We start from the raw sequence: 24,927 nt of genomic DNA, 5'->3' as shown, positions 1-24,927 counted from the left end.
ACATAATCTCCAAGCGGCTGAGCCCGGGGACGTCCGCGGGAGGGGAGCCGACGAAAAAGCCGCGCCCGGACGACGTAATCACTTTTACGGAGGAGGACGTCCGGGGCATCCAAACTCCCCACGATGATGCTGTTGTCGTTTCGGCAACAATAGCGAATTATGATGTAAAAAGAATTTTAGTTGATAATGAAAGTTCGACGAATGTTTTGTTTTACTCGACCTTCTCCCGGATGCAACTATCAACCGACCGACTTAAGAGGGTCTCTATGCCCTTGATCGGCTTCGCCGGGGACGCTGTCACGACGGAAGGAGAAATTACCCTGCCTGTGACGGCCGGTACCGAACCACGGCAAAGCACGGTCCACTTAACTTTCGCGGTCGTCCAAGTGCCTTCGGCCTACAACACCATACTTGGATGACCTGGACTAAACACCCTCAGGGCAATCGTCTCGATGTACCATCTCCTCGTTCGATTCCCGACCAAAAATGGGGTCGGAAAGGTGCGCGGGGATCAACAGCTCGCCCGACGATGCTTCCAGATCTCCGCTCAAAACGACGAGTCGAAGGGCTCCCTGACGATCGACAAGCTGGACCAGCGGGAGGAGGAAGAACGAGGTTCACCGGCCGAGCAGCTCGTGGCGATCCCGATAGCGAAAAATCTGGATCGAAAGGTTTGGGTCGGGTCTCAACTGCCCGACCCCGAACGACGATGATTGACGGAGCTGCTGACGGCCAATGCCGACATATTTGCTGGTCGGCAGCAGATATGTCGGGCATCCCCCCAGAGACAATAACCCACCGACTCAACATCGACCCGACGATGAGATCGGTGAGGCAGAAGAAAAGGTCCTTCGCTCCAGAGAGGCAAAGGGCCATCAACGAAGAAGTGGACAAGCTACTCGAAGCGGGCTTCATACGAGAATCCACGTATCCCGATTGGCTCGCCAATGTTGTCATGGTCAAAAAAGCCAACGGGAGGTGGAGGATTTGCATCGACTATACCAACCTGAACCGAGCCTGCCCAAAAGATAGCTTTCCACTTTCAAAGATCGACCAGCTGGTGGATGCGACGTCCGAGTTTCGACTGCTCAGCTTCATGGACGCCTTCGCCGGATACAACCAGATCCGGATGGCGCCTGAAGACGAGGAGCATACCGCCTTAGTGACTCCCAAGGGCCTCTACTGTTATCGGGTGATGCCCTTCGGACTGAAGAACGCCGGCGCTGCCTACCAGCGACTTGCCAATAAGGTCTTTAAAGACCAGATCGGGCGCAACATGGAGGTGTACGTGGACGACATGCTAGTGAAAAGTGCGCAGATCCCGGATCATGTTCAGGATCTCGAGGAGACCTTCCGCACCCTACGACGACACCGAATGAAGCTCAACCCGACCAAGTGCGCTTTTGAGGTGACCTCAGGGAAGTTCTTCGGATTCCTCATTTCTCAGAGAGGGATTGAGGCCAACCCTGAGAAAATAAAGGCAATCCTCGACATGCGTCATCCGAACACCAAGAAGGAGGTCCAACAGCTGAACGGAAAAATTGTCGCTCTTAGCCGATTCATTTCTCGATCAGCTGAAAGGTGCCTCCCGTTTTTCAAAACTTTGCGCCAGGCAAATGGTTTTTCTTGGTCGAATGAGTGCCAACGGGCCTTCGAAGACCTGAAGAAGTACTTGGCTTCCCCACCGCTGCTCGTAAAGCCGCAGGTCGGGGAAACCTTGTATCTCTACTTGGCCACATCTTCTGAGGCGGTCAGTTCGGTGCTCGTCCGAGAAAATGAGAACCGAACCCATCAGCCTATCTACTACATCAGCAAGGTGCTCCACGGCGCCGAAGCCAGATATTCGGAGACAGAAAAGATGATTTTCACCCTGACCATCTTCGCGCAACGACTCCGTCCATACTTCCAGGCTCATGCCATAGTGGTTCTCACCAACCAGCCCCTGAGGGCGATATTGCGCCGACCGGATACATCTGGACGACTGGCAAAGTGGGCGATGAAGCTCAGCGAGTTCGACATTCAGTACCGACCACGGCCTGCCTTGAAGGCTCAGGTCTTGGCCGACTTCATCGCCGAGTGCCCGACAACCGACCAAGGGTCGGGAGCTGAAGACCCGGGACGAGACGCGGTCTCCGAGCCAGACCCGGTCTCTACCTGGGTACTGCACATCGACGGAGCTTCAAATGCTCAGGGGAGCGGGGTCGGGCTCCTGCTCACGAATTTGGATGGGGTGGTCACCGAGTACGCCCTCCGATTCGACTTCAAGGCCTCCAACAACCAAGCCGAATACGAAGCACTCCTCGCTGGCTTGAGGATGGCGAGGGAACTGGGCGTCGACAGCCTCCGGGCATTCTCCGACTCTCAGCTGATCGTGGGGCAGGTCAAGGGCGAATTCGAGGCACGAGATCCGACTATGGTCAAATACCTTCAGAAAGTGAAGGACCTCGTGGCACGCCTCAGGTATTTTGAAATTTTCCACATCCCTAAGTCGGAGAACGCCCGTGCCGATGCACTCTCCAGACTGACGACTTCGGCTTTCGACTCTCTGGGTCGGACGTTCGTGGAGAACCTCGAGCAGTCGAGCATCGATCGGGTCGAAGAAGTACAGCAGCTAACGGCCGAACCAAGATGGATGGACCCGATCGTTCGGTATTTGACCGACGGGATCGGCCCCGAGGATCCCGCGGAGGCCAAGCGGCTCCGATGGTCGGCCTCCCAATATGTGATCATGGACGGCCGACTCTACAAAAGGTCGTTCTCCCTCCCCTTGCTTAGGTGCTTGGGACCGACCGACGCCGACTACGCCCTCCGAGAGGTGCACGAAGGAATTTGCGGGAATCACTTAGGGGGCAAATCCCTGGCCTACAAAGTCCTGCGACAGGGTTACTATTGGCCTACCATGAGGAAGGACGCGGCCGAGTTGGTCCGGAGGTGCGAACCTTGTCAGAAGTACGCCAACATTCAACACCAACCGGCCAGTCAAATTGCTCCTATTGTCGCTCCATGGCCCTTCGCTCAGTGGGGGGTCGACATTCTCGGTCCTTTTCCTCCAGCGTCGGGTCAGAGAAAGTTCATAGTTGTCGCCATCGACTACTTCACCAAGTGGGTGGAGGTCGAACCATTGGCGCAGATCACCGAGCGGAAGATGGAGGATTTTATCCAAAAATCCATCATCTTCAGGTTCGGGTTGCCGCATACTATCATCACCGACAATGGGCGGCAATTCGACAACCAAGACTTCAGAGACTTCTGCACCAGGTTCCACATCACACACCGACTGACTTCAGTCGGGCACCCACAGTCCAACGGCGAAGTCGAGGTGACCAACCGGACCTTACTCCACGGACTCAAAACCCGACTGAATGAAGCCAAAGGCCTCTGGGTCGACGAGCTAGGCTCCGTTCTGTGGACTTACCGAATGACCCCCCGCGTTCCGACCGGAGAGTCGCCTTTCAGCTTGGCCTACGGGACGGAGACGATGATCCCACTCGAGGTTGGACTGCCATCTTCAAGGGTCGAGCGGTATCAAGAGCCGGACAACTCCGATTGTCGGAGGGCCGACCTAGACCTCCTCCCCGAACTACGAGATGAGGCTCAAATTCGCATGGCTTCGTATCGACAGAAGGTCGCTCAGTATTACAACACCAAGGTCAGACCAAAGCTCTTCAGGCCTGGCGACTTGGTCCTGAGAAAAGCAGAGGTCTCGAAGCCCCTGGACCAAGGGAAGTTGGCTCCAAATTGGGAAGGGCCCTACAAGGTAGCAGACACCTATGGTCCGAGAGCCTACCGACTGGAGACTCTTGAAGGGAAACCCATTCCCCGAACTTGGAACGCCGACAACCTGAAGTTGTATTACCAATGAACTTTGTATTTGACCAGTTGGAATACAAATCCGGTTTGAAATCTCGGAGTTTTAACTCTTCGACTAATGATCGGCGCTCACCAAGCCCAAGCCCCGACATACCGATTTGGACTTGGTATCCGCCTGAAACCGACGACCTTATCGTCGGTAGCGCATCGGACTCTTACAAGGACCGATGCATCCAGATGGACAGGAATCGACACTCCTTCGACGGTCGACGATACATCGGACTCTTACAAGGACCGATGCGTCCATATGGACGGGAGTTACACCCCTTCGACCTTCGACGACACATCGGACTCTTACGAGGATCGATGCATCTATATTGACGGGAGTTGACACTCCTCCTACGGTCGAACTTTCGGGCCAGACCATCGGCTAACACGCCGATCGGGCCCTGACCAAAGAAAGGCGAAACGCCTGCGCGACCGATGTCGCAACTCCCGATCGAGCTACGGCCGGTCGAAGGATATTCGGCTTGCCACCGTCTATCGCACAATGTGACCTCAGTCGCATTCATGATTCACCGATCGGGCTACGGCCGACCGAAAGATATTCGGCTTACCACCGTATATCGCGAGGTGCAGTAAGTATACCCGACACAAGGGTATCGGGGTCCGACTTATCGGTGCTCCCTCGATCGAATGCGTCGGACGACATTCGATGGAACGCGTCAGAGGGGACCCGACTACCGAACCTTTACCACGGTCGGTCGGCTCCCGACTCAACAGACGCGCCCGACTGACGACCTTAACTATCAAAGGCCGATCCAAAGTCGGGACTTACTCTACCTTCGTGGCGGCACGAGTTGCCGAACGTCCTAACCGACCTATATGAGTTAGCAACTTACATGAGTTAGTGACTTACGAAGGCATTCAACATTACACAAGAAGAAGACCGAGCAGAGGAAAAAGTAAAGGAAGTTTTCATTCAAAGTCAAAAGAAAGTTTACAAAGTCGGGTTGAAGCCCGATTACAAGTGTTCCAAAAAAGGAAAAGGCGAAAGAAACAAAAGTCGGCAAGGCCCGATCATCCCTCTGAGTCGATCTCCTCGACCGACGGAAGATCGGGGATAACCGGTGTGTCGACCACGATCGGCGCTTGGTCGACGGCCGAAGCAGGACCGTCGGTCGGCGGGGGGCTGGCAGTCGGCGCCACCTGCTCCGGGACGGATTCCTTCGCCACGACGATGCCTCCCGATGGCTGGTCGGCCATCTCCTCGGTGGCTTGCTCCTCGGCCCCCGGCGGGACGATGCTGCTGATGTCCAGCTTCGGGTACAAGGCATGGACCGCATCCCGACCGTCCTCGTACCCCACCCGGTACGACGCGAAGCCCGACTCGAGCATCTCCTCCCGGTACTGGTCGGTGGCCCGAAAGTCCTCCACCGCCCGACTGGCCGACTCCTTCGCCGACCTTGCTTCCTCCTCCGCCCGGCCGAGCGAGTCCTTTGCCGACTCTGCTTCTGCCTTCGTTATGTCGGCGTCGGCCTGGGCGATCGACAAGTCCTCCTCGGCTTTGGCGAGATTCTCCAGACTGACCCGAAGCTGCTCGCGCTCGCCTTGGAGTTCGACGGCAACGCCATCCCGCTCGCGCCGTAGACGATGCACCGTCCGGCCCTTGCATTTGGCTTCCTTTTTGGCCGACCTTAGCTCGGCCCCAAGCCGGGAGACTTCATCCACCAACTTGGCCTCCCGGTCGGCCGACTGCTTCAAGTGGTCGACCAACATTACCCGGTCGGCTTCGACCGCCGTCGACCTTTCCTTCCAAGCCGCCCGGACGTTCCCAAACCTCCGGTACCCGGCTTCAAGCTCCGACATGGTGTAGATCAGCTGCCGACACAAGTGTTTCGTCAGAAAAATAAAGTGACGAAAACACTAAGAAAAAAGGATGCGGAACAAGGCTTACCTCGACCATGGTCGGGTAGAACGACGACAGCATCTCGGTCACTTGCCGAGACCTTAATGCCTCCACGTCGGCTGGGAGAAGGATTCCCTGGCACAGCCTCCTCGCCAGGTTGTGGTCGGCCAACGCCGACGCCCCTTCGGAGAACTGTGTGCTGGGCGGCACAGTGCGACTCCCCGACCTTATTTCATCTGCGGGGTCCATCGGGGCCTTCCCCCGATCGGCCGCCCCGACCGACGGAACCGACAGCGACGGGATGCTCGAAGTTGAACCGGCACCCCTCGTTGCGGCCACAGACGCCGTCGGATGATGTTCGATTTCCCGAACGTCATCCCGCTCCACCGCCGCCGGTGAGGCCGCCGATGTTCCTTCGGCCGCTTCTTCCACCGGCCTCGCCTTTGGATGCGCTGCCGGAGCCGCGAGCGCTATGACCGGCTCCGATTGATCGGTCGCCGATACTTCGACGGTCGGCGCCGCTGGAGTAGGCTTCTTCGGAGGACGCGAAGGTCCTGCCCCCGATGCTGGCCTCTTCCTTGCTGCAAATTGCCGAATCTCGGCGTCGGTCGGCCGCATTCTCGGAGGTGTCCCTGCGATACCGACAGAAGTGTTAATCAAAGAGCCACCAAAGGGCCGAATGAAAAGAGGACCGGGGGATCGGGCGATACCTAGTCGGGGGACCAAGCTCAAGCCGGCGTCATAGAGAGCTTGTTCGGTAACAAGCTCCCTCTGCTTCGGAACCGACATATCTTTGAGTCGGTGGAAGTCCTCCCGGTCGTCCGCCTCCACCCGGCTGTTGTCATTTGCGTCGGTTCGGGGCACGCCCCAGTGGGAAGGGAAGCCCCAAGGAGATGGAGATGATACAAAGAAAAACTGGTTCTTCCACCCATGGATGGACGATGGAAGACCAGTGATGAAAGAAAGACCCTTCCGGGGGTTAAAGAGCCACCACCCTCGGGCTTTAGGGTGGGGTCGGAGCAAAAAGAATGCCCGAAAGAGCGAAATACGAGGGTTGGTCGGCAAAAGCTGACACAACAGCGCAAAGCTGATTATCAGTCAGATAGAGTTCGGCGCCAATTGCGCCGGACAAAGTCCGTAATAATTCAGCAGATTTCGGACAAACTCCGGAATCGGGAGCCGAAGACCCGCACGAAGGTCTTCAACATAAAACGCCAGTTGGCCAGGCGGAGGGTTGTTAACCCGACCGTCGGCCCCTGGGGCGGAGAGTTGAAACTGCTCCGGGATGCGATACTGCTCCCGAAGCCGATCAACGTTCGGCCCCGAAAGCGAGGAAACCTCAACTTCCGGAGTCGACCGGGAGTCGTCGGTCGGATTTCCCAATCGAGCTCCCCGAGTCGGATTTCCGGCCATTACACCGGAACCGAACAAGAAGAGGAAGAAGCGAAGAGGAAGAAGAAGCAAAGAGGAAGAAGAAGAAGAGGAAGGGAAGACCACGAACCGGCAATGAACCCTTCTGGAAGCAGGAGGAAAGGCTCTGCCCGCGACGACTGAGAAATCGCCCGGACAGAGTTTCTGCAGCAAAACGTCAGTGATGAAGTCCTGGGTCCGGATGGTCCTATATATATAGGGCCATCCGACGGCCGAGATGCCTCCGCGCCGACCGAAGCCCCACGGATGTCCGACACATGGCGACTTCTGGGCCCTTCCTTCGGTCGGATGATTCGACGCGCCCATCCCGGGACGGCCGCACCGCCCATATTAAATGCGGGGGGCGCCGGCCCAACCACCTCCGACACGTGGCACACGGAGCCGCGGTTCCGCATTAAAGCTCCCGCACTGATTCGCGTTCCCGATGGGACGCCTGACAGCGCCCCGCACTCCCAGAATCGGCGCTGGGTGACGGTCTGCGTTCCCCAGAAACCATCGGATATCCGGTCGCCTGACACCGAATCGTCCGGCATCCGACCTCCTGACGCCGACGTGACGTCTGACAACGACAAGACGTGACATCTGACACCTGACGCCGACGTGACATCTGACACCGACTAGACATCTGACGCCAGCAAATCGCTCGGCGACGCCTGACACCGTATCAACCGACGGTACGGTCGGATTTTTGCATACGACGAATCTACTCCTTTTCGCCCGGGGCTGCTGCTCAAATAAAAGTATCGGCCAGCTCACCATCCGACTCAGGAGTGGAGGGGGGCAACTGTTGGGGAATACCCACCGACCGACCGACCGATGGCCGGAGGGACCGACCGACCGACTGACGGCCGGGCCGACCGACCGACCGACTGACGGTCGGGCTGACCGACCGACCGACCGATGGCCGGAGGGACCGACCGACCGACTGACGGCCAGAGCGACCGACTGACGGCCAGAGCGACCGACTGACGGGTGCCATCACTGGCCGATTAACGGCCCACTACCGACTGAGGATGTGTCGGTCGGGCATACTTCTCCCGACCGACTGAACCTAGAAGTCTGTTGGCCGACTCACGTAAGACTCGCCGACCAACAGAGGGGCCCGACGCCACTCAGCTGGCCACCGACCTAGGGTCGGTCGACTCTTCCGATCGCCGTACAGCCGCCAGAGCTTGTCAGTTATGACAGCAACATGCGGCACTGCCACCTAGGGGCATTGTCCCGCCTAGGACATTGTCAACCCTAGTGATTTGACAGCCCCACGGCGACATGACACTTTTACGACGATTCTGACAGTCTACAGTGAGTTGACAATTCCTCAATTGTCCGCGCCATTAATGACGGCGCCATACCATGCTCCATTATATAAATCGGGGAAGGCAATAGTGCAAGGGATCTCTCCACTCCTCGACTGGGAAACTACAGGCTCGCTCCTCTCTCTCTCTCTCTCTCGATTGAGCTCTCTGTCTTCATTTCACTGTTGCCCAGTCACCTCTCTGACTTGACCATCGGAGGGTCCCCGCCGGAGCCGCCTCCGGTCAGTGTGGACTTCTCATTTTGCAGGTGCACGTTCTCCGGCGATCAGACGACGAGGCGATTGACCGCAACATGTTACTAGAGTATATACGGATCTATCTTATTTTAGTCTGACTATAAATCCCGTGATAAATTTTGCTTAGGTAGTTTTATTGTGACAGAGTGAAAAAGATCATTCCTGTATATTAGGGATAGTTTATGATGGTCCTTGCTTGAGTAGATATATACAAGTAAGTTTGATCTATATTACTTAAACGAGCATCTCGTACCTGACTTATTCCTAAATCAAACACTTCCTATTCCATTAGGCAACCTATGATGAGACTAGTCTCAGATATGGCCTAAGAATGCTGCAACTTACAATCAAAGTGGCTTTAGATTCTATGTAGCATTTTGGAATGCATATTAGAGTTTGTCCTACCATCTGAAGAGTGATGCCAATTGGTTAATCTGTCTAACAAATTTTATACTATTCAAGTCAAATCATTTGACTGGTTTTATAGAAAATTTTGCATCCCCACTCGGGATCCTGCTTAGATGCAATATTTTGATCTATTTTAATTATATAGATCATAGATCTATCATTGAAAAGAGTGCAAGATAGATTTTTTTAATGGTTAGGTGATTGGTTGACATCTTTTCACCATGCTCTTTGTTTGTAATAAACTTGGATTGTATCTTTTGCACGAAAAAGTAATTCATCATCATTCATAATATGCACCGTTGAATTGCACAACGACCCAGTGATTTGCATAGATAGCTAAAGAAAAAGTTTGATGTGTTTTAAGAGATGTACGGGGCATGATTCAATCATGTATACCATGAAAAAAGAGTTTAATCATTTTTTTATATATGAAAAATACAATCTAAATCCGTTTGCAACCTCATGATGATTAATATAATCTTTCCGCTTGCACTGTCACTAAAGGCTCGTAGAATGGGATCCACACCTTACTTGGAGTCCATGAGAAGCAAAACAACCAATGGTCACATATTATACTGTTTCTCTTAATTATTATTTTTGTCTTTTATTTTGATAGAACACGTCAGCCCGCGAGGTAGAATATGAAGGCTTTCACCGACGATCGCTCAACACCACCCGCCAAACCAGCCCAAAAGCGGCATCCCAACAAGAACCCAAAGGATCAATTACGACAGCATCCGCTGTCAAGGTCCAAACACCAGACGCCTCAGTCGCCGCCCCACTGTACGCCACATTGCCGCTGGCCCCACCAGAAAACACCCAAAAAAATATTCGTACGGCTGGGCTACCGCCTCCCTCCGGCCGGTCCCTAGACCGTCGCCACCTCTCCCCACCGCAACCGCCGGCACCGACCGATTCCAAGAGTTTCTTCACCCACAAAGACTTCGGACCCCGACAGGACCTTTCCCCAACCAAATCCCCACCATTCGTTCTCACCAACCCCGATAATTTGACCAATAAATTTATGCCACAGCGAATAACGTCTACGTTGGTAAATTAGCTGTGCCCTGTAGCATTATTATAATGCTAGGGCATCCGATTCACATGGGAAAACGATCGGTATAGGACCAAGCAGCAGATACCTTATACCACCACAAACTGTCTCCCTACATCGGACCTCATTTAGTGGGCCCCACTATCTTCTGGAGGTTGATTCGAGAGAGATCCTGTCTGCTGTTATGTAAAGAATAGCCGATACGAGTCGCACAGTACGCGTCACGAGGTCCGGCAGTCATTTCACAAACATCTCCAGAGGCGAGGGGCTTTTTTGGGCTACGAATTGCGAATCTCAGAACTACTGAACTAGTACAGTGAGAGCGAGTTGTCCCGCCTTTAGAAAGAACACTCTGTTTTGTTTCATTACTCTCGCCAGATCTGAACCCTAGCAAGCCCTCGTTCGTCTTCACCGATCGGGATCTCAAAAAACCCTTGAAATCCTATGCTCCGAGCTCGAATTCGATCTCCCGATCTAGAGCGATCTCGTCGGAGCTCCACTCCCTCCGGTCTCCCCGCTCCAATGCCGGCGGAATCTGCACCGTAGACTTCCTCGGTAGCTTCTCTTTCTTCTTCGCCTACCAAGATCTAGGTTTATTGTTATTATTATTATTGTTATTATTTAACTTGCTTTCCTAGCCATTCAAGGCGTTCGGCGGAGAGCTCCGTGTAAGCTAAGATCTTGGTCTGTCTGGAGGGATACTAGAAGATCCAGGAGCTATAAAATTCGTTTCTCTGAAGTTTTGCAGTTAACGTGGTGAGGATTTTGTCGGGTTCTTTGTGGTTGACTTCGAGGCATCTCCAGATCCGCGAATGGGAGCGTCGAAGTACACCAAGGGGTGCACGGGTTGGCTGATCGTGCTTGTCGTCGCGGCTCTCGTTGTCACGGCGGCGGTGGTCGCCATTAGGAAGAAGACCCACCATGCGAAGGTGCTTCCGGTTCCCGGTCCACCAGGAGCCATCACTCAGAAATATGCCGATGCTCTCTCCGTAGCTCTGCAGTTCTTTCAAGTACAAAAATGTACCTTTCCTTCTGTCTCTGATCCCCTGTGTCTTTCCTAGAATTTACTGGAAGATCTCTTTTTTGATTCATTTTATGCTTTTCTGAGCTGTTCCAGTGATTTTCCTCTGAAAAGTTCCTTCCTTTTCCCCCCACATGAAGAAATTGAATTGGTGTTTGTCATTGTCTGCAGCGGGTCAGCTGGTTAATAATAAGATCCCTTGGAGAGGCAATTCCGCTTTGGATGATGGGAAAGAAGAGGGGGTGGACCTGTCAAAAGGGATGTATGATGCTGGCGATCACATGAAGTTTGGTTTCCCTATGGCTTTCACAGCGACGGTGTTGTCGTGGTCGATTCTTGAGTATGGAGATCAAATGAAAGCTGCGAAGCACTTGAATCCAGCTCTAGATGCTCTGCAGTGGATCACGGATTATCTGATAAATGCCCATCCCGCGGATAATGTGCTTTATGTTCAGGTAAACTGGAACCTGAGCTCCCTGACAATTGCTGGTTCTGGAGTTTTTTAGCTATAAAATCCATATGGAATAATGGAACCATTCTCCTCATGCCAAAAGAAACCTACAGTGGAACCTGCGTTGATAGTTTTAATCTCTCAGCATATATTAGTTTGCAAACCCTGGTATTGGTTGTTTCATTGAACTGCTTCTATGTGGTTGAGTGTCAAGAGATGTCCTTGCATTTATTTAGACTTTTATGCCAACTGACCAGATAGTAATGATTTAACTCTAAGAAAGTAGGAAAGGACAATTCATATGCTATGTTCCTCATTGTCTGACTCTTTTTATCAATTTAGTATTTATTCAGGGATCTTTTTCCCATTTGGTCCAGATAGAATTGATTGATAATTCAGTTGTAAGTAAACAGGTTTTAGTAATTTCAGCAGTTCTCATATTGTGTAGATTGAAAGGGAGATAATTAACCATATAACTAAGAATTGCCTTCTTAATGGCATTGCTATGAAGTTAGACTTATAAAATCTTTTCTGTTTAACCATATCATGACTAATCAGTAACGCTGCAAGAATATTTTCTTGTGATATAAGTAATTGTTTTTCTTCATCCTTCTATTTCTTTGGTTGCTTGAATCTAATGAGTTGATTTTTCAGTAAAAAATTTTAACTACTGCTTTGTCTTATTTCTTTACATATCATACAGATAGTTATAGTAAATGGCTCTGAATCTGCTGCTCATATTTGTCTCTTTTTCCTATTAAAATGTTTTCCACCGCCTCTTTTAGGCTCTTGCTTGTCACGCTTATGAACATGTCAGCTGAAACAAGTTATTCTTATTGGTAGGTGGGCGATCCTGATGTAGATCACAAATGTTGGGACAGGCCTGAAGAAATGACTGAGAAAAGACCTGTCACAAAAATTGATAAAAAAACTCCAGGAACAGAGGTGGCTGCTGAGACAGCTGCAGCTATGGCTGCAGCTTCCATGGTGTTCAAAACCATCAATAGCACCTATTCAGATTTACTTCTTCAGCATGCCCAGAAGCTATTTACTTTTGCTGATACCTATAGAGGTTCCTATAGTGTCAGCATTCCACAAGTCCAGAAATTCTACAACTCCACAGGTTATGTGGATGAACTGTTGTGGGCAGCTAGTTGGCTTTATCATGCCACTGGAGATCAGACATACCTCAGTTATGTGACTGTTCAAAATGGAAATGCTTTTGCTGACTGGGGAAGACCAACATGGTTCAGCTGGGATGACAAACGTGCAGGAACACAGGTAAATATCTCTGTATCCTCAAATGGAGGGTGCTGCCACCATACACATTCATAGCTTCATGTTAATCATTTAAAATTTGTTTTCTTGTTGTCATTTCAGTCCTTTTTTTTTTTTGTGTCCATATTGGAGAGTTTAGATCTTCTTCATATTGCTAATCAGAGATGCAACTTATCTAATTACTTTCTACTAAAAATAGTAAACTGACATGTCATTCATAGTTCCACTGCATAATGTTATGGAAAATATTATCCTCTGAACTCATATAGAACACTGATGCAATTTAAGGAAATCTTGAAGACTATAATTTTGAGTTGATTGTCATGTTACTATGAGTTGTTCATCCATGAAGATTTAACAATTCTGATCTTGTCTAAAGCTAATTCAAATCTTTCTGCAGGTTCTTTTGTCCAGAGTGCAGTTCTTTGGTTCAAAAGAATCATCAAATGCGGAGCAGAAGGGTCTCCAGATGTACAAGAAAACAGCTGAAGCAGTCATGTGTGGCCTTTTACCAGATTCCCCTACAGCCACTAAAAGTAGAACAGATGGTATGTTTGAAAGACGTCGTTTTTAATGTAACATCATTTGCTAACATGATCATTTGTGTCTCTTCTGGTTTTTTAGCTGTTCTATGTAACTTTTTAATATCAGCATATTGTACTTCTCTTTGCTTCTATTGACACTTTATGGATTCAAGCCTGCTATGATGATTAAGACACAGTCAAACTTTGTCACAGCAACACACTATGGTCTATGGTTGTTATATGCGAATATTTCATGCACTTTTTTCTAAAAGTTTGCCTTTTTCTGTATATCTTGACACTTTGTCTCTAAATCCAGAAATTTGTATCAATTGAATGTCCCGAATATAAAGTTCCTCTGTGCTAGAGTATTATTTTTAAGCTACATGATGGGATTTATTTCTTGGAATCGATATTTGCAGCATTCTTATCTGGAATTTTTTCACTGGTTTTACTTTGAGATAAAATACAAGACCAAAGATATATGCAATTTGATATATGCAATTCCTTTTTGCCCTTGTAATTTTGCAAGTAAAACTGTGGGCATCTCTTAACCATGTTTGTCAGGCATTTATTATCATCTAAACAATATTTAGAGTGCAAATAATCCATCTGTTGTGCTTTATGCATTTGATGGCTCAGATCATTTGATCGGGCTTAATGCTCTCTCTCTCTCTCTCTCTCTCTCTCTCTCTCTCTCTCTCATATATATATATATATTCTTTAGTAAACTACATTGTTCCCTGATGCATGATCCCCTCCATTTTCTAGAGTCAGGAACCAATCAGCTGCCTAAATTTTCCAGAGTTAAATTAGAAAAGCCATCTGTTTTCTCCATTTAATATCTTGGATCATTTTGTATGGCTATAAATAGTAAAGTAGAACTCTTTAACAGTGAATCATCTAACTGAAAATTATACCAGGGAATAGCCTCGGTATTGTATTTTTCCATCAGATGGTTTGGGATCATGTATCATAAATTGTAAATAGAAAAATAAGAACATCCAATTTGCTGTTTGCTAGTATGCATACTCATGGTTTTCCTATGGGGTAAACATTTGGAGAATCTAAACATCAAGAACGTGTCAAATATCTACACCTAGAAAACCGTAGCCATGATAACATGTCCTTTGCCACTCGTTATAAAGAAGACCATGCTCTTTGTCAAGGCAAGTGATATTTCAATTCCTATCAAGGTCTTCCGAGGTGTTGGTTTGACTACAGTCTTCAATATAAACTTGCATTGAGTATCAATCATCCCCACCTCCACCCCTCCCCAAAAAAAAAGAACTTCAGTAATTCTATTTCAATCAGTTTGTCATCTTGTCCTTGAGTGATAGAGTTCGAATGCTTTGTCATTAGATGTTTCCAAACTCTTAATATAATCATGATAAATTCTTAATGTTTGATTGAGCATTGGCAAAACACCTGTTCTGTTCAGTCTTTCCCGTTCATAGAATATCCAGTATTGCTAGGATGTTCTGAAATAATTATAATGCATGTATCTGCTCTATTTGTTAATCTATATAATTACATTATCTACATCACTTAAATTTCTGATCATTACAGGTGGATTAATATGGATAGACCAGTGGAACTCTCTTCAGCATCCTGTTGCTGCGTCATTCCTTGCTGTAGTATATAGTGATTACATGCTGACCTCCAGGACCTCAGAAGTGCAATGCAATGGGGAGACCTACACACCCTTGGATCTCCGCAAATTTGCCATGTCCCAGGTTATTTTCACTTGCAGCTTTTCTTTTCTTTAGTATGGCCAGCAATGAGCTTGCTGATTGAGATCAGCAACCCTGGGAGTCTTCTTTTACCCTAGGATATATCTGGGTTACTCATAATTGTCCTAGGAAGTAGGGAGCAAAACCTCAGATGTAGTATGGTTGAATAGGACTCACATCCAACCCTGCTGTGTCTTGGTCTAAAACTATAAAAGTAAAACTCCCAAGGCCTTTGCGTACTGAAATAAGTCTAATCTTCTTGGATACTGTCGGCTTTTATTAACAGGCTGATTACATACTGGGTGATAACCCAATGAAGATGAGCTACCTTGTCGGATATGGGAGCAGCTATCCACAACAGGTGCACCATAGGGGAGCATCAATTCCAGCGAATGCCAACACTGGCTGCAAGGGCTGGCAGTGGCTTTCATCACCTAATCCAAATCCGAACATTGCCACAGGAGCACTTGTGGGTGGACCATTTCAGAACGACTCCTACATTGACCTCCGAAATAATTCCATGCAGTCTGAGCCCAGCACCTACAACAGTGCTTCTCTAGTTGGTCTGTTATCTGGCCTGGTCACCACCTCATCGGTTGCTCAATCTTTCACCTGATCGTTGCTCAATCTTTCACCTGATCCAGTTTCCTTCCTGCCTCTGTAATATATGTGCAATCATATTGTAGTATCATTCAGTGAAATGTATCATCTCTTCGGGCTACAATGTACATGGTGAGTATTCTTGAGCAGTTGTTTTGTGTTGTAAGTTTCTGCTGCATCCGTGGGTCAGCATACTGGCTGCAGAATCAATATTAGGTGTGCATGTAATCAAGAGAGATTATCATGAATGTTTGTGTATTTACGCCTTTGCCTTGGGAACATCTAATTTCTAAATCAAGTACAAATGAAATTTCTATTCTTAGCTGGCTCTGGCTATCTATTGGTTGAAGCTCCAATGATATCGTGCGTTCTTCCTGTCACGCATCCAACCTGTGTCATGATTCATCATCATACCAGGAGGATGGGCAAATGGTAGGCGTATGAATGCACTTATCGAACTTTTTGGTGTATGTTGATTTGTTACAGCTGGGAAAATTTTTACCCCCGTGATCACGGAGGGGAGCTTATTATGATAGTTCCCGTCTATTCCCCATCAATGAATGGTCCCACTCTTAACTGGGAAGGTGTTCTCATACCAGAAAAAAGGAAAAAAAAAAAAAAAAACTAAAAAGGTGTTTAAGATCAGGTTTTTCTTCATCATATATGCATATTTTTTCATGTGAATGGTTATAATTTTCCTCTCTCCCCCACTCCGAATTAATGATGGCCAAGAGAATGTATTGGCTTCACCAAGGCTTTCTCCTTTGTCTTTGCTTTCCTGCATATGTGTGCATTTATTCTTTTTAGTTTTTCAATATATTTTAATATGTGAACAATTTTTCAGCATTGCGAAGCTTTCTAGGTCCAACTATTCATTAACTTGTGATTCCTTCTCAAGTTTCCTTCAAGAGATGGAAAGCAAGTCATTGTTCTTACTATCATAATCATGATCAACCTAAGAGACCTTGCTGGCTATGATGGTATATCATACTTCCTGTATCTTTCTCTCCAAGCAAAGCATCCTTTAAAGCAAAGCATGCAACTCCCAGCAAACAAACAAACGACTCCATTCCAACTCACCCTATGATTGTGTCCACCCCAAGAAGGTGCATTTAGAACAGTAAGGCCAACAGTATCCAAAGTCCTTTCAAAATGGATCTGAATCCCATACATCCTTGATGAGAATTCTGGATACCCCTCATGGAACTGTACACATCTAGACCATGAAAAGTTTCCATCCTTCAGCCCATCATCTCAGAGTGCGTGGGTTCCCCTCTCTGACCGGCTCAATCCATGGTTGCCCATTGTTGAGACATGTCAACCAATGGGACTGGTCCTGGACCCTGAGCCCTTGATTGGTGGCTCTGTTTCTGGTTTGGTACCACCCTAAAGCTCCACAATTTAACCCACAAGCCATCCATGGTCCCCTCTCCACATGCCTTCCACAATCAAAGGGTCCTTTCTCTTTTCATGTCCCATTGGCTGTATCCTTTATAAAATAGATAGTATAAAGAGAATTAGAGGGAAGAATGTGTCCTTATCCAACCATTATCCTTTTGGGACGTCCAGAAAAGATTCAAAGAATTAATGTATGGATGAAGCCGCGGAAGTAGAAAGCAAATTAATTGTCATCTCCTTTCCATGCTCCCGGATCATCAGTGATTTTGCCATGGAGGTTCATCAAATGGACGGTATCTGATCTAATCTCCGAGTGCCCCACCGTTTCCTTGTCTTCTTGTATCGTACCTTTTCGTCCATGCATGCACGTCCGCTGTGCCTCCGGATGCCAAAAAGGTTGACAGACGTCCGTCCGATCCATACACTCTAAGGTCGTACACCGACACAATTTGGCGTACGTGGGATGATCGTGTAGCCAGAGGGACTCCACGTAGGATGTGGATAGATCCAACGGTGCAGGATTTCTGGAATCCAGATTACGAATTAATAAGTGTTTTTGGATGCGGCTCCCAAATCCGGTAGAGAGAGAAAGGGTAGGCGCTAGAGAGAGAGAATTCAAAAGATGGGAAGAGTTTTGGGCGTCGTGTGGGCTTCCTCTTCCGTTCGTTCTCTCTCTCTCCGGTCTGTTTCGGAGGGATGCTGCGGTTCGAGGTTCTTCGCCAACCGACTCCGAGCCCTCGCTCTATATATATCCCATCGTATCTCATTCGTTGATTTCGGAGGCTTGGATCACGATCTTTATATCTCTCTCGATCGCTCGTCGCAGGAGATTCTTTTATCATTTGTGAAAGGTCGGAGAAAGATCCCAATAGTTTCTCGATTTCTATTATTCTTCTTTGTTTGATAGACGTTTTTATGATCGAATCCGTTTTGGATTCCTTTCTCTGCTTCATTTCTTGATTCGCTTGGTTTTTCATATGTTTGATCGTTTCTTTTGTGTTTTATTGAATAATGCTGGTAGATTTTGGGATTTTGCTAGAGTTTTACTGTTGAATATTTCCTTGTTTATGTTTTACCGAGATCCTTGAAGTTGGATTTTTTTCCTTTTCCGCTGGTGTTATATCTACTTTCGGAGATTTCCTGCCCTAGTTCTATCTGGTAGGATTCTGCGATGATTTAACCCCCTTAATTTGTTTTTTTATCGAAAGTCTTATGCCCTTGATTTTTTGAATTTTTACGCCTTTTTGGCAACAATGGTGTCAAATGTGCTTAGATTCTTGATTTATGGGTCATGCGTCTGCCGCATGTGGCTTCATTGTTGTAAGAAATGATTTAAAAGGCAATTACGAGTAATTAGATTTAAACTTTTCTCCTCATTCGATTAGGCCATTTTTTTGAATTTTTTCCGCATTTTTGGCGACAATGGTGTGGAATGTGCTCAGATTCTTGTTTTATGGATCATGGTTCCGCCGCATTTGGCTTCATGATTGTTAGAAATGATTTAAGAGGTAATTACGAGTAGTTTGATTTTTAAACCTATTCCCTTTTCATTCGATTAGGTCGCTGATAAACAGAGCTCCTGAGGTACGCAAGTCAAGATGATGGGATCATTTCTCACCGGAGCTTTTGTGTAAGTTATTGCTATTCTTCCTACATGAATTTTATTGAAATAGGCCTTCGATTAACGTTCTCTTTGGCTATGACGGCATTATGAAAAATAAAAATGTGAATTCTAAACAAAAGTTTGCTGTATTGGCATTGACAGGATGATTCTTGGCTATGCCTATCCAGCGTATGAATGCTATAAAACTGTGGAATTGAACAAGCCAGAGATAGCACAGCTGCGATTTTGGTGTCAGTACTGGTAAGTTCCTCTGCCTCTGCTTGCTTATTGGACTTGAGGATTGGCTAAAATGTTTTTGACTAAAAGACGATACTTTTATTTTGATTTCTTGTAGGATTTTAGTTGCAGTAATGACAGTCTTCGAGAGGGTTGGAGATACTTTCATTTCATGGTAATTTTTATTATTCATGAAGAAAATATTGTATTATGAGTTTATTTTACCTGCATACACCAGATTCCCTGTTTTTTTGATTTTTGATGGGTGTCTTATGTTGCTTTTGTGAAGGTTGCCAATGTACAGTGAAGCAAAGTTGGCATTCTTTGTGTATCTCTGGTACCCTAAAACAAGGGTATGATATTTACACCCATGGCGTTTATTAGATGCTATTCTTTCTCTCATATATATTCTGATTAGTTTGAGTTTGACAGGGCACAGCATATGTCTATGGTACATTCTTTCGTCCGTATATGGTGAAGCATGAGACTGAGATTGATCGTAATTTGCTTGAATTGAGAACAAGGGCTGGTGATATTCTGGTGCTTTATTGGCAGAAGGCTTGGAGCTATGGTCAGACAAGGGTTTTTGAAATTTTGAACTATGTTGCCTCACAATCACAGGCACCGAGAACTCGACCTGTTCAGGTATCCACTGACAAGGAAAAATAGATCATGTGTTTGATTATTATTTACATATAAGCCACCTGTTGTCCCAAATTTCTCATGTATGACCATGATCATTTCTTGATGGATTTGTGGTGATGGCATAGTGAATATCAACGTTACACGACGTGTACCACATAACTGCCCTCACTCCAAGTTTTCCACCTAGAAAACTGTACAGAACCACTGAAAGCTGGTGGGTTATGTTATACATATCCTATGTGTGTTCTATTTACCTACATCTATGTGTCCGACAACAGGTCTTGGTGCATATATGTAGAAAAGAGCTGGTATTGTTCTGGTTACACATCTTGCATCATTTAAAATTAAAAAAAAAAAACTGACCATGTGAGATTGTTTATGGTTTTTTTAATATATAGAAGTTGTGGAGATGAACTGCTAAATCTTGCACTGACACAAGAGCATCAATTTGGCAGCAATGCTAGAAAGCATGGCACCAAAAAAGGTTGCCGGTGAATGTTATGCAGTTCTGAAAGATGATTAAGGTCCATCATGGACATAAGCTATTATGTTGATAATGGTTTCGCAAGCATATTCGAGATATCATGAGAAGTTTGAACATGCCGGTGCTAATATTCTTCAAAGAAAATATTTGTCCTCATGTTTACCATATCTTGAATTGTTGTGCTTATTTCTGAGGCGAGAGAGACAAGAGGATTATACAAAACAGGTCTAATAATGTGGTTCAATGGAGTGAAGGGAGGAAGTAAATCAAGTGGTGAGATGATATAAGTGTACTATTGGTTTTTGAACTAACTTGTGGTTTGCCCTTCATATGAATTATTGGTGCATGAGAGTGCTGATTTCAAATAGTTACATTAATCATTTTCAGATTACCTAATTTAAAATTATGTCCTAATTCTCTTTATTGGTGTTCTTGCCAATACTAGGATTGTATCACAATCTTTGAGGGAGTCGGATTAAATTGGGTCTTGAATCAGATTATAAATCACAAGATTCTATGTCCATAGGATATCTTAGAGGTAATTAACCCAATCATTATCGTACCAAATGAATATGTGAAGAAATAGGCCTGTGGGAAGAAGAAAGGAATACACAAGAGATCATTGACATCACCAGCAACATTATTAGATTCAATATGCAAGTTAGAAGAGATGAAAATTTGTTTCTAGCTTTTAGCTCTTGCGGACCATGTAGATTGCTAATGTTATGGTTTAGAAACTAGTTGATGGTGAATTGATCATTATAGAGGAACAATTTTCAAGACAGATTATTATGATTTTAACTTGGTCACGTGAAAGTCATGCCTATTACCGATTACTCATGAGCGAATGGAATGCTTATTGAAATTTGATGTTGAACAGTTTGAGTGAAATTACTTCTGATGTCAATTCAAAGTAGCTTTGATGAATTGGTTGTGTTGTTAGATGCCCATATGGAGAATCTATGCACATTCTTTTTTTCCTTTCTCGTGCACTCATGTATGGAGAATCTTGATTGCTGCTCTTTTTTCCTTTCTCTATTCTGAAGCTTGCATACAACCTCCGTGCTGTTAGATGCACATATGGAGAATCTATGCACATTCTTTTTTTCCTTTCTTGTGCACTCATGGATGGAGAATCTTGATTCCTGCTCTTTTTTCCTTTCTCTATTCTGAAGCTTTCATACAATCTCCACTCCCTTGATGATCGATAAATTGTTTTCTTCTTTGTGCACTCATGTATGGAGAATCTTGATTGCTGCTTTTTTTCCCTTTTTCTTTTCTGAAGCTTGTGTCCAATCTGTACTCCCTTGATGATCAATAATTTTTTTCTTTCTTGCGCACTTGCATGTAACATCTTCACATTTTTTATCATTGGGGTGCGGTTTGGAAATAATTCCTTCAAATCCAATCCATGTTGTTTCAGCTTAGATGGCTAAAGTTCTTCTTTTCCTCATCCTGCCATGCAAGGGATTGTGCTCCATACTCCTATAGTTTACATGTCCAATGTATTTATGTGCTTTTCCAGAAACATTCATGAACAATGGTATGAAGGTTTATTCTGCCAAGGATGACACGCCACAACATCCAGATGAAGTCCTTTGAGCAATAGTATGTTGTTTGATTCTCTTGCATGGTGTCAATAGTGACAGTTAAGCCTGACACCATTCAAGAGCTTATCTTAGAGGCTGTGGATCACATCCAATAGCTAGGATCGTAGATGTGAGACCTTCATCATGCTATCTAGATCTAACCGAATTTAAGTGGAGATTCACTGAGTGCAGTGATCTCTCTCTCTCTCTCTCTCTCGCCACACACACTCTCACATATATATATAATATGATGCATCGGCATGAATCCTTCTTGGACTCAAGGCGTTGTTGAATTTCATGTTGCATTTTTTCAGCATCCCATCCTACATTGAAGATTAGTGCATTCATAAGTTGTAGACTGTTCTACACCATGCTTCCACTTTTATTGGGCATCCTGCCTTTGCATAAGTGCATCATCAGCTCATCAACCTTGCTTACCACAGAATCACATCTCTCTCATGCCATAATGTGTTTCCCTGTTGAATTTTAGCACCTATATTGCTCACTTGTCATGTTGCCATTATTGATAAGAAGAACATGTTTGAATCCATTTATCAATTGTATTGGATACCCCATGGCGTGGTTTGAAAAATCACAAAACGAGGATTTTGCTCCCAATGTTTGGTTCAAGTTGATGCCCACTTGCATGCCATAACTTCTGTTGCCTCTTAATTTTTTTTAATATCAAGTGACCTTCACGAAACTATGCTATATTTTTTGTTTCATTGATCTTATTGTAGCTGCAGCAGCAACAGCAACAGCAGTCACAGCAAATTCATCAGTCACCTTCGGCAGCTCCTGCTCGCCAACCAGCGGCCGTTCAGCAACCTCAACAGCCAGCACGAGCACCTCCTAGCCCCAGTAAGAACCAGCAGCAAAAACAACGCACGAAGGCTGGTGGCCTCTCCCCGGCCGCCTCTCCAGCCAAGGCACGAGCCTCATCAGCTCCCAGCCGAGCTGCTTCAGGCACTGCCAGCCATCCGTCTCCAAGTAAAGATGAACTGATGCTGGTCGACACAGCCACAGAAGACTTGAATCCACCATCACAGGAAACTGCCTTGAAGGAGGCAATTCCCATGACCCCTGGCAGATTGAAAAAACGAGCTGCTATTGCTCGTTAAGAGTGTAATTGCTTTTAGTTTCAACATAGTTAAGCTTTTTGCCCGTTGGTAGTAGAGAGAGAGAGAAAAAAAAAAAGATTTTTAGAAATCTGATTGGTTTTGAGTGATAGGATTACCAATTTCACCCAGTGTAAATAAATGACCTTGTAAGAGGTGGAGACATACGCAGCATGGATACTAGCTAGTATTGATGAGTAGCTGGTTCTTATAGATCAAGATGATAACATTGATGCAGAAGGTGGTAAAAATCAGCTAGCTTGATGGTTTATGATGAGCTTTTGAACATGGTGGATGGAGATAATGGAGCTGAATCAAGCTGATAGAGGCCTAGTGAGGGCCCCACAAAGCGGAAGAGGATCCACCCACCGATGATGATGAAGATGGAAGCATAGGCAAACTTGTTGAGCCAGAAGAGGACGCCTTTCTCCCCCATGTAGAGCTCCACCGCCTTCTCGCCCAGCGTCATGGAGTCCCAATCTTTAGGAGGTGGGGGCTTTTTGATGCTTTGCCGCTGCTCTTGCCTCGCTTGGTTTCTTGACCGACGCCGGTACTTGATGTTGAGAGTGGTCGGCGGCGATCGAGGCCGTGCTGTAGTGGCTTCAGCTTTCCCTTTGCTGTCATCCATGCTGCCCTCCCCATCGTCGGTGCTGGGGAAAGGTCCGGTTGCCCGGAGGGTGGGAGGTCGGAGACGGACCGGACCGGTGAACAGGAAGGGCTGGGTCTTGGAGGATGGCTTTTTTAGGCGAAAGGATGAATTGGGACAGAGTGGGGAGGGAGCTACCAAGTTGGCATCCATTTCTCTTCTTCTCCCTCAGAGTTGTTCTACTTACTGTTTTTCTTGGCTGGGGCTGTGGCCTGCGTTATCCGTTATCCTCAGACAATTGATTGTGGTGCGACCGTTTTGTCCTCAGGGTGCCATCTTATCTATTGCACTCTCTAATATTTTCCAGTATTGCAGGTGAAGGAATAAGCAAAATATTGATAATATTTAGCTCGTTATAGCTTTGAAGGATGGCCCTCATCTTATCTGATCTGAGTTTTCTTCTTTTTTTTTTTTTTTTAAGTATATCGACATGTGTCTGTAAGCATTTAAGATATAAAAAATATTTTTTCCCACTATGAAGAATTAAACTATTTGAGGTGTACGGCTTAAAAAGGTGTGTGTTTAATTAGATTTATGAGTACTGGTTTTAAAAACGGGGGATGCTTGATGAGGCTTATGATACTAGAATTGGCAAGGGTTTGGTTGGTTTGACTCGGGTCAAATAATGTATAAAACCTGGATTATATTAGATGATTTTAAAAAATAAAACTATTTACCTGTTTTGATATCTAATTGAGGCCTTTTGGTACATGCATGAGCCAACCTCTCTGTCCTGATCGAGTATCTGGTTAAACTCAACTTATTCTGTGAACGCTACTTCCGGGTGAGAAAAATAATTGAAGTTGAAAGAGAAAAAGTTATACCTAATAGTGATATCACAAATTATTCCTATTTTGTTTAACCGCATTTCTACAATAATTTTTTACTAGGAGTTTTTTTGTGCACAAAAATATAAAGAGACGAGCATAAATGATGGCTTTAAAGTAACATATTTAATAATATAATGAATGTTGATGATCAATATTTATTAATGAATATTAAAATAGTATTGTAACATCCGGTCCATTGGATCTTAAACCCAGCCCATAAAAAAAAAAAAATGAAAAAGACTCCCACAGAGAGTCTTTTTCTCCCGACCGACTCCTAATCGGAGTCCGAAACTTCATCGGAGAGGAGTCAAACTCCTCTCCTCCGGCTCTATTTAAGGGGGAGACCCTTCTCCCTTCTTCCTACCAAAGAATCCTGAAGTGAAACGGCGAAGATCGTCGGAAATCACTCGCGGAAACCATCACCGTGCCCGCTGCAATTCCTCGCCGGAGAGGTCGCTGGAGCTCGAGATAAGCATGTGGTTCTCTTCCTCTCTTCTCTCCCTTCCTTCTCATGCCGGTGTGCACGCTCGTCGGTGATTGAAATCGTCGAATTTTATCGTGGGAGAGGTTTCAGTTTTTTTTTATTTTCGGACATCGGTGGTCGTCGCC

The 24,927-nt window shown here is 46.3% G+C and overlaps 3 protein-coding genes across 6 annotated transcripts; 2 read left to right on the top strand and 1 right to left on the bottom strand.

The window, feature by feature from the left end:
• The first annotated feature begins 10,453 nt into the window (after positions 1–10,453).
• LOC105059603 (endoglucanase 24) lies at positions 10,454–16,088 on the top strand. Of its 4 annotated transcripts, none has more exons than XM_010942960.3 (7): positions 10,454–10,719; positions 10,913–11,184; positions 11,357–11,640; positions 12,480–12,917; positions 13,315–13,462; positions 15,005–15,171; positions 15,455–16,088. In XM_010942960.3, the coding sequence occupies exons 2-7, from the start codon at positions 10,977–10,979 to the stop codon at positions 15,782–15,784; spliced, it is 1,575 nt and encodes a 524-aa protein (XP_010941262.1). In that variant the 5' UTR covers positions 10,454–10,719; positions 10,913–10,976; the 3' UTR covers positions 15,785–16,088. The 4 variants fall into 4 exon arrangements, with proteins under 4 accessions (XP_010941262.1, XP_010941263.1, XP_010941260.1 ...); XM_010942961.3 differs by having other exon boundaries at positions 10,905–11,184; XM_010942958.3 differs by having other exon boundaries at positions 10,812–11,184.
• A 1,716-nt stretch (positions 16,089–17,804) lies between these two features.
• LOC105059602 (putative HVA22-like protein g) lies at positions 17,805–23,451 on the top strand. Its single transcript, XM_010942955.4, has 7 exons — positions 17,805–18,017; positions 18,726–18,796; positions 18,932–19,030; positions 19,125–19,181; positions 19,296–19,359; positions 19,439–19,651; positions 22,465–23,451. The coding sequence occupies exons 2-7, from the start codon at positions 18,765–18,767 to the stop codon at positions 22,843–22,845; spliced, it is 846 nt and encodes a 281-aa protein (XP_010941257.1). The 5' UTR covers positions 17,805–18,017; positions 18,726–18,764; the 3' UTR covers positions 22,846–23,451.
• On the bottom strand, positions 23,008–23,641 carry LOC105059601 (uncharacterized). Its single transcript, XM_010942954.4, has one exon. The coding sequence runs from the start codon at positions 23,639–23,641 to the stop codon at positions 23,111–23,113; it is 531 nt and encodes a 176-aa protein (XP_010941256.1). The 3' UTR covers positions 23,008–23,110.
• Between the last annotated feature and the right edge of the window lie 1,286 nt (positions 23,642–24,927).

Source organism: Elaeis guineensis, chromosome 16 (assembly GCF_000442705.2).
Source record: "Elaeis guineensis isolate ETL-2024a chromosome 16, EG11, whole genome shotgun sequence".
In the NCBI taxonomy this organism is placed as follows: domain Eukaryota; kingdom Viridiplantae; phylum Streptophyta; class Magnoliopsida; order Arecales; family Arecaceae; genus Elaeis; species Elaeis guineensis.
The sequence above is the reverse complement of the archived record's forward strand: the minus strand, read 5'-3'. Positions and strand labels throughout refer to the sequence as shown.

Bases quoted from the DNA above. Each gene is read 5' to 3' on its own strand.
- LOC105059603 (XM_010942960.3), top strand. From the start codon at position 10,977: ATGGGAGCGTCGAAGTACACCAAGGGGTGCACGGGTTGGCTGATCGTG. The intron at 11,641-12,479 runs GTAAACTGGAAC...TCTTATTGGTAG, and splicing joins ATAATGTGCTTTATGTTCAG to GTGGGCGATCCTGATGTAGA. The intron at 13,463-15,004 runs GTATGTTTGAAA...TGATCATTACAG, and splicing joins CACTAAAAGTAGAACAGATG to GTGGATTAATATGGATAGAC.
- LOC105059602 (XM_010942955.4), top strand. From the start codon at position 18,765: ATGATGGGATCATTTCTCACCGGAGCTTTTGT. The intron at 19,360-19,438 runs GTATGATATTTA...TGAGTTTGACAG, and splicing joins TCTGGTACCCTAAAACAAGG to GGCACAGCATATGTCTATGG. The intron at 19,652-22,464 runs GTATCCACTGAC...ATCTTATTGTAG, and splicing joins CGAGAACTCGACCTGTTCAG to CTGCAGCAGCAACAGCAACA.
- LOC105059601 (XM_010942954.4), bottom strand. From the start codon at position 23,641: ATGGATGCCAACTTGGTAGCTCCCTCCCCACTCTGTCCCAATTCATCC.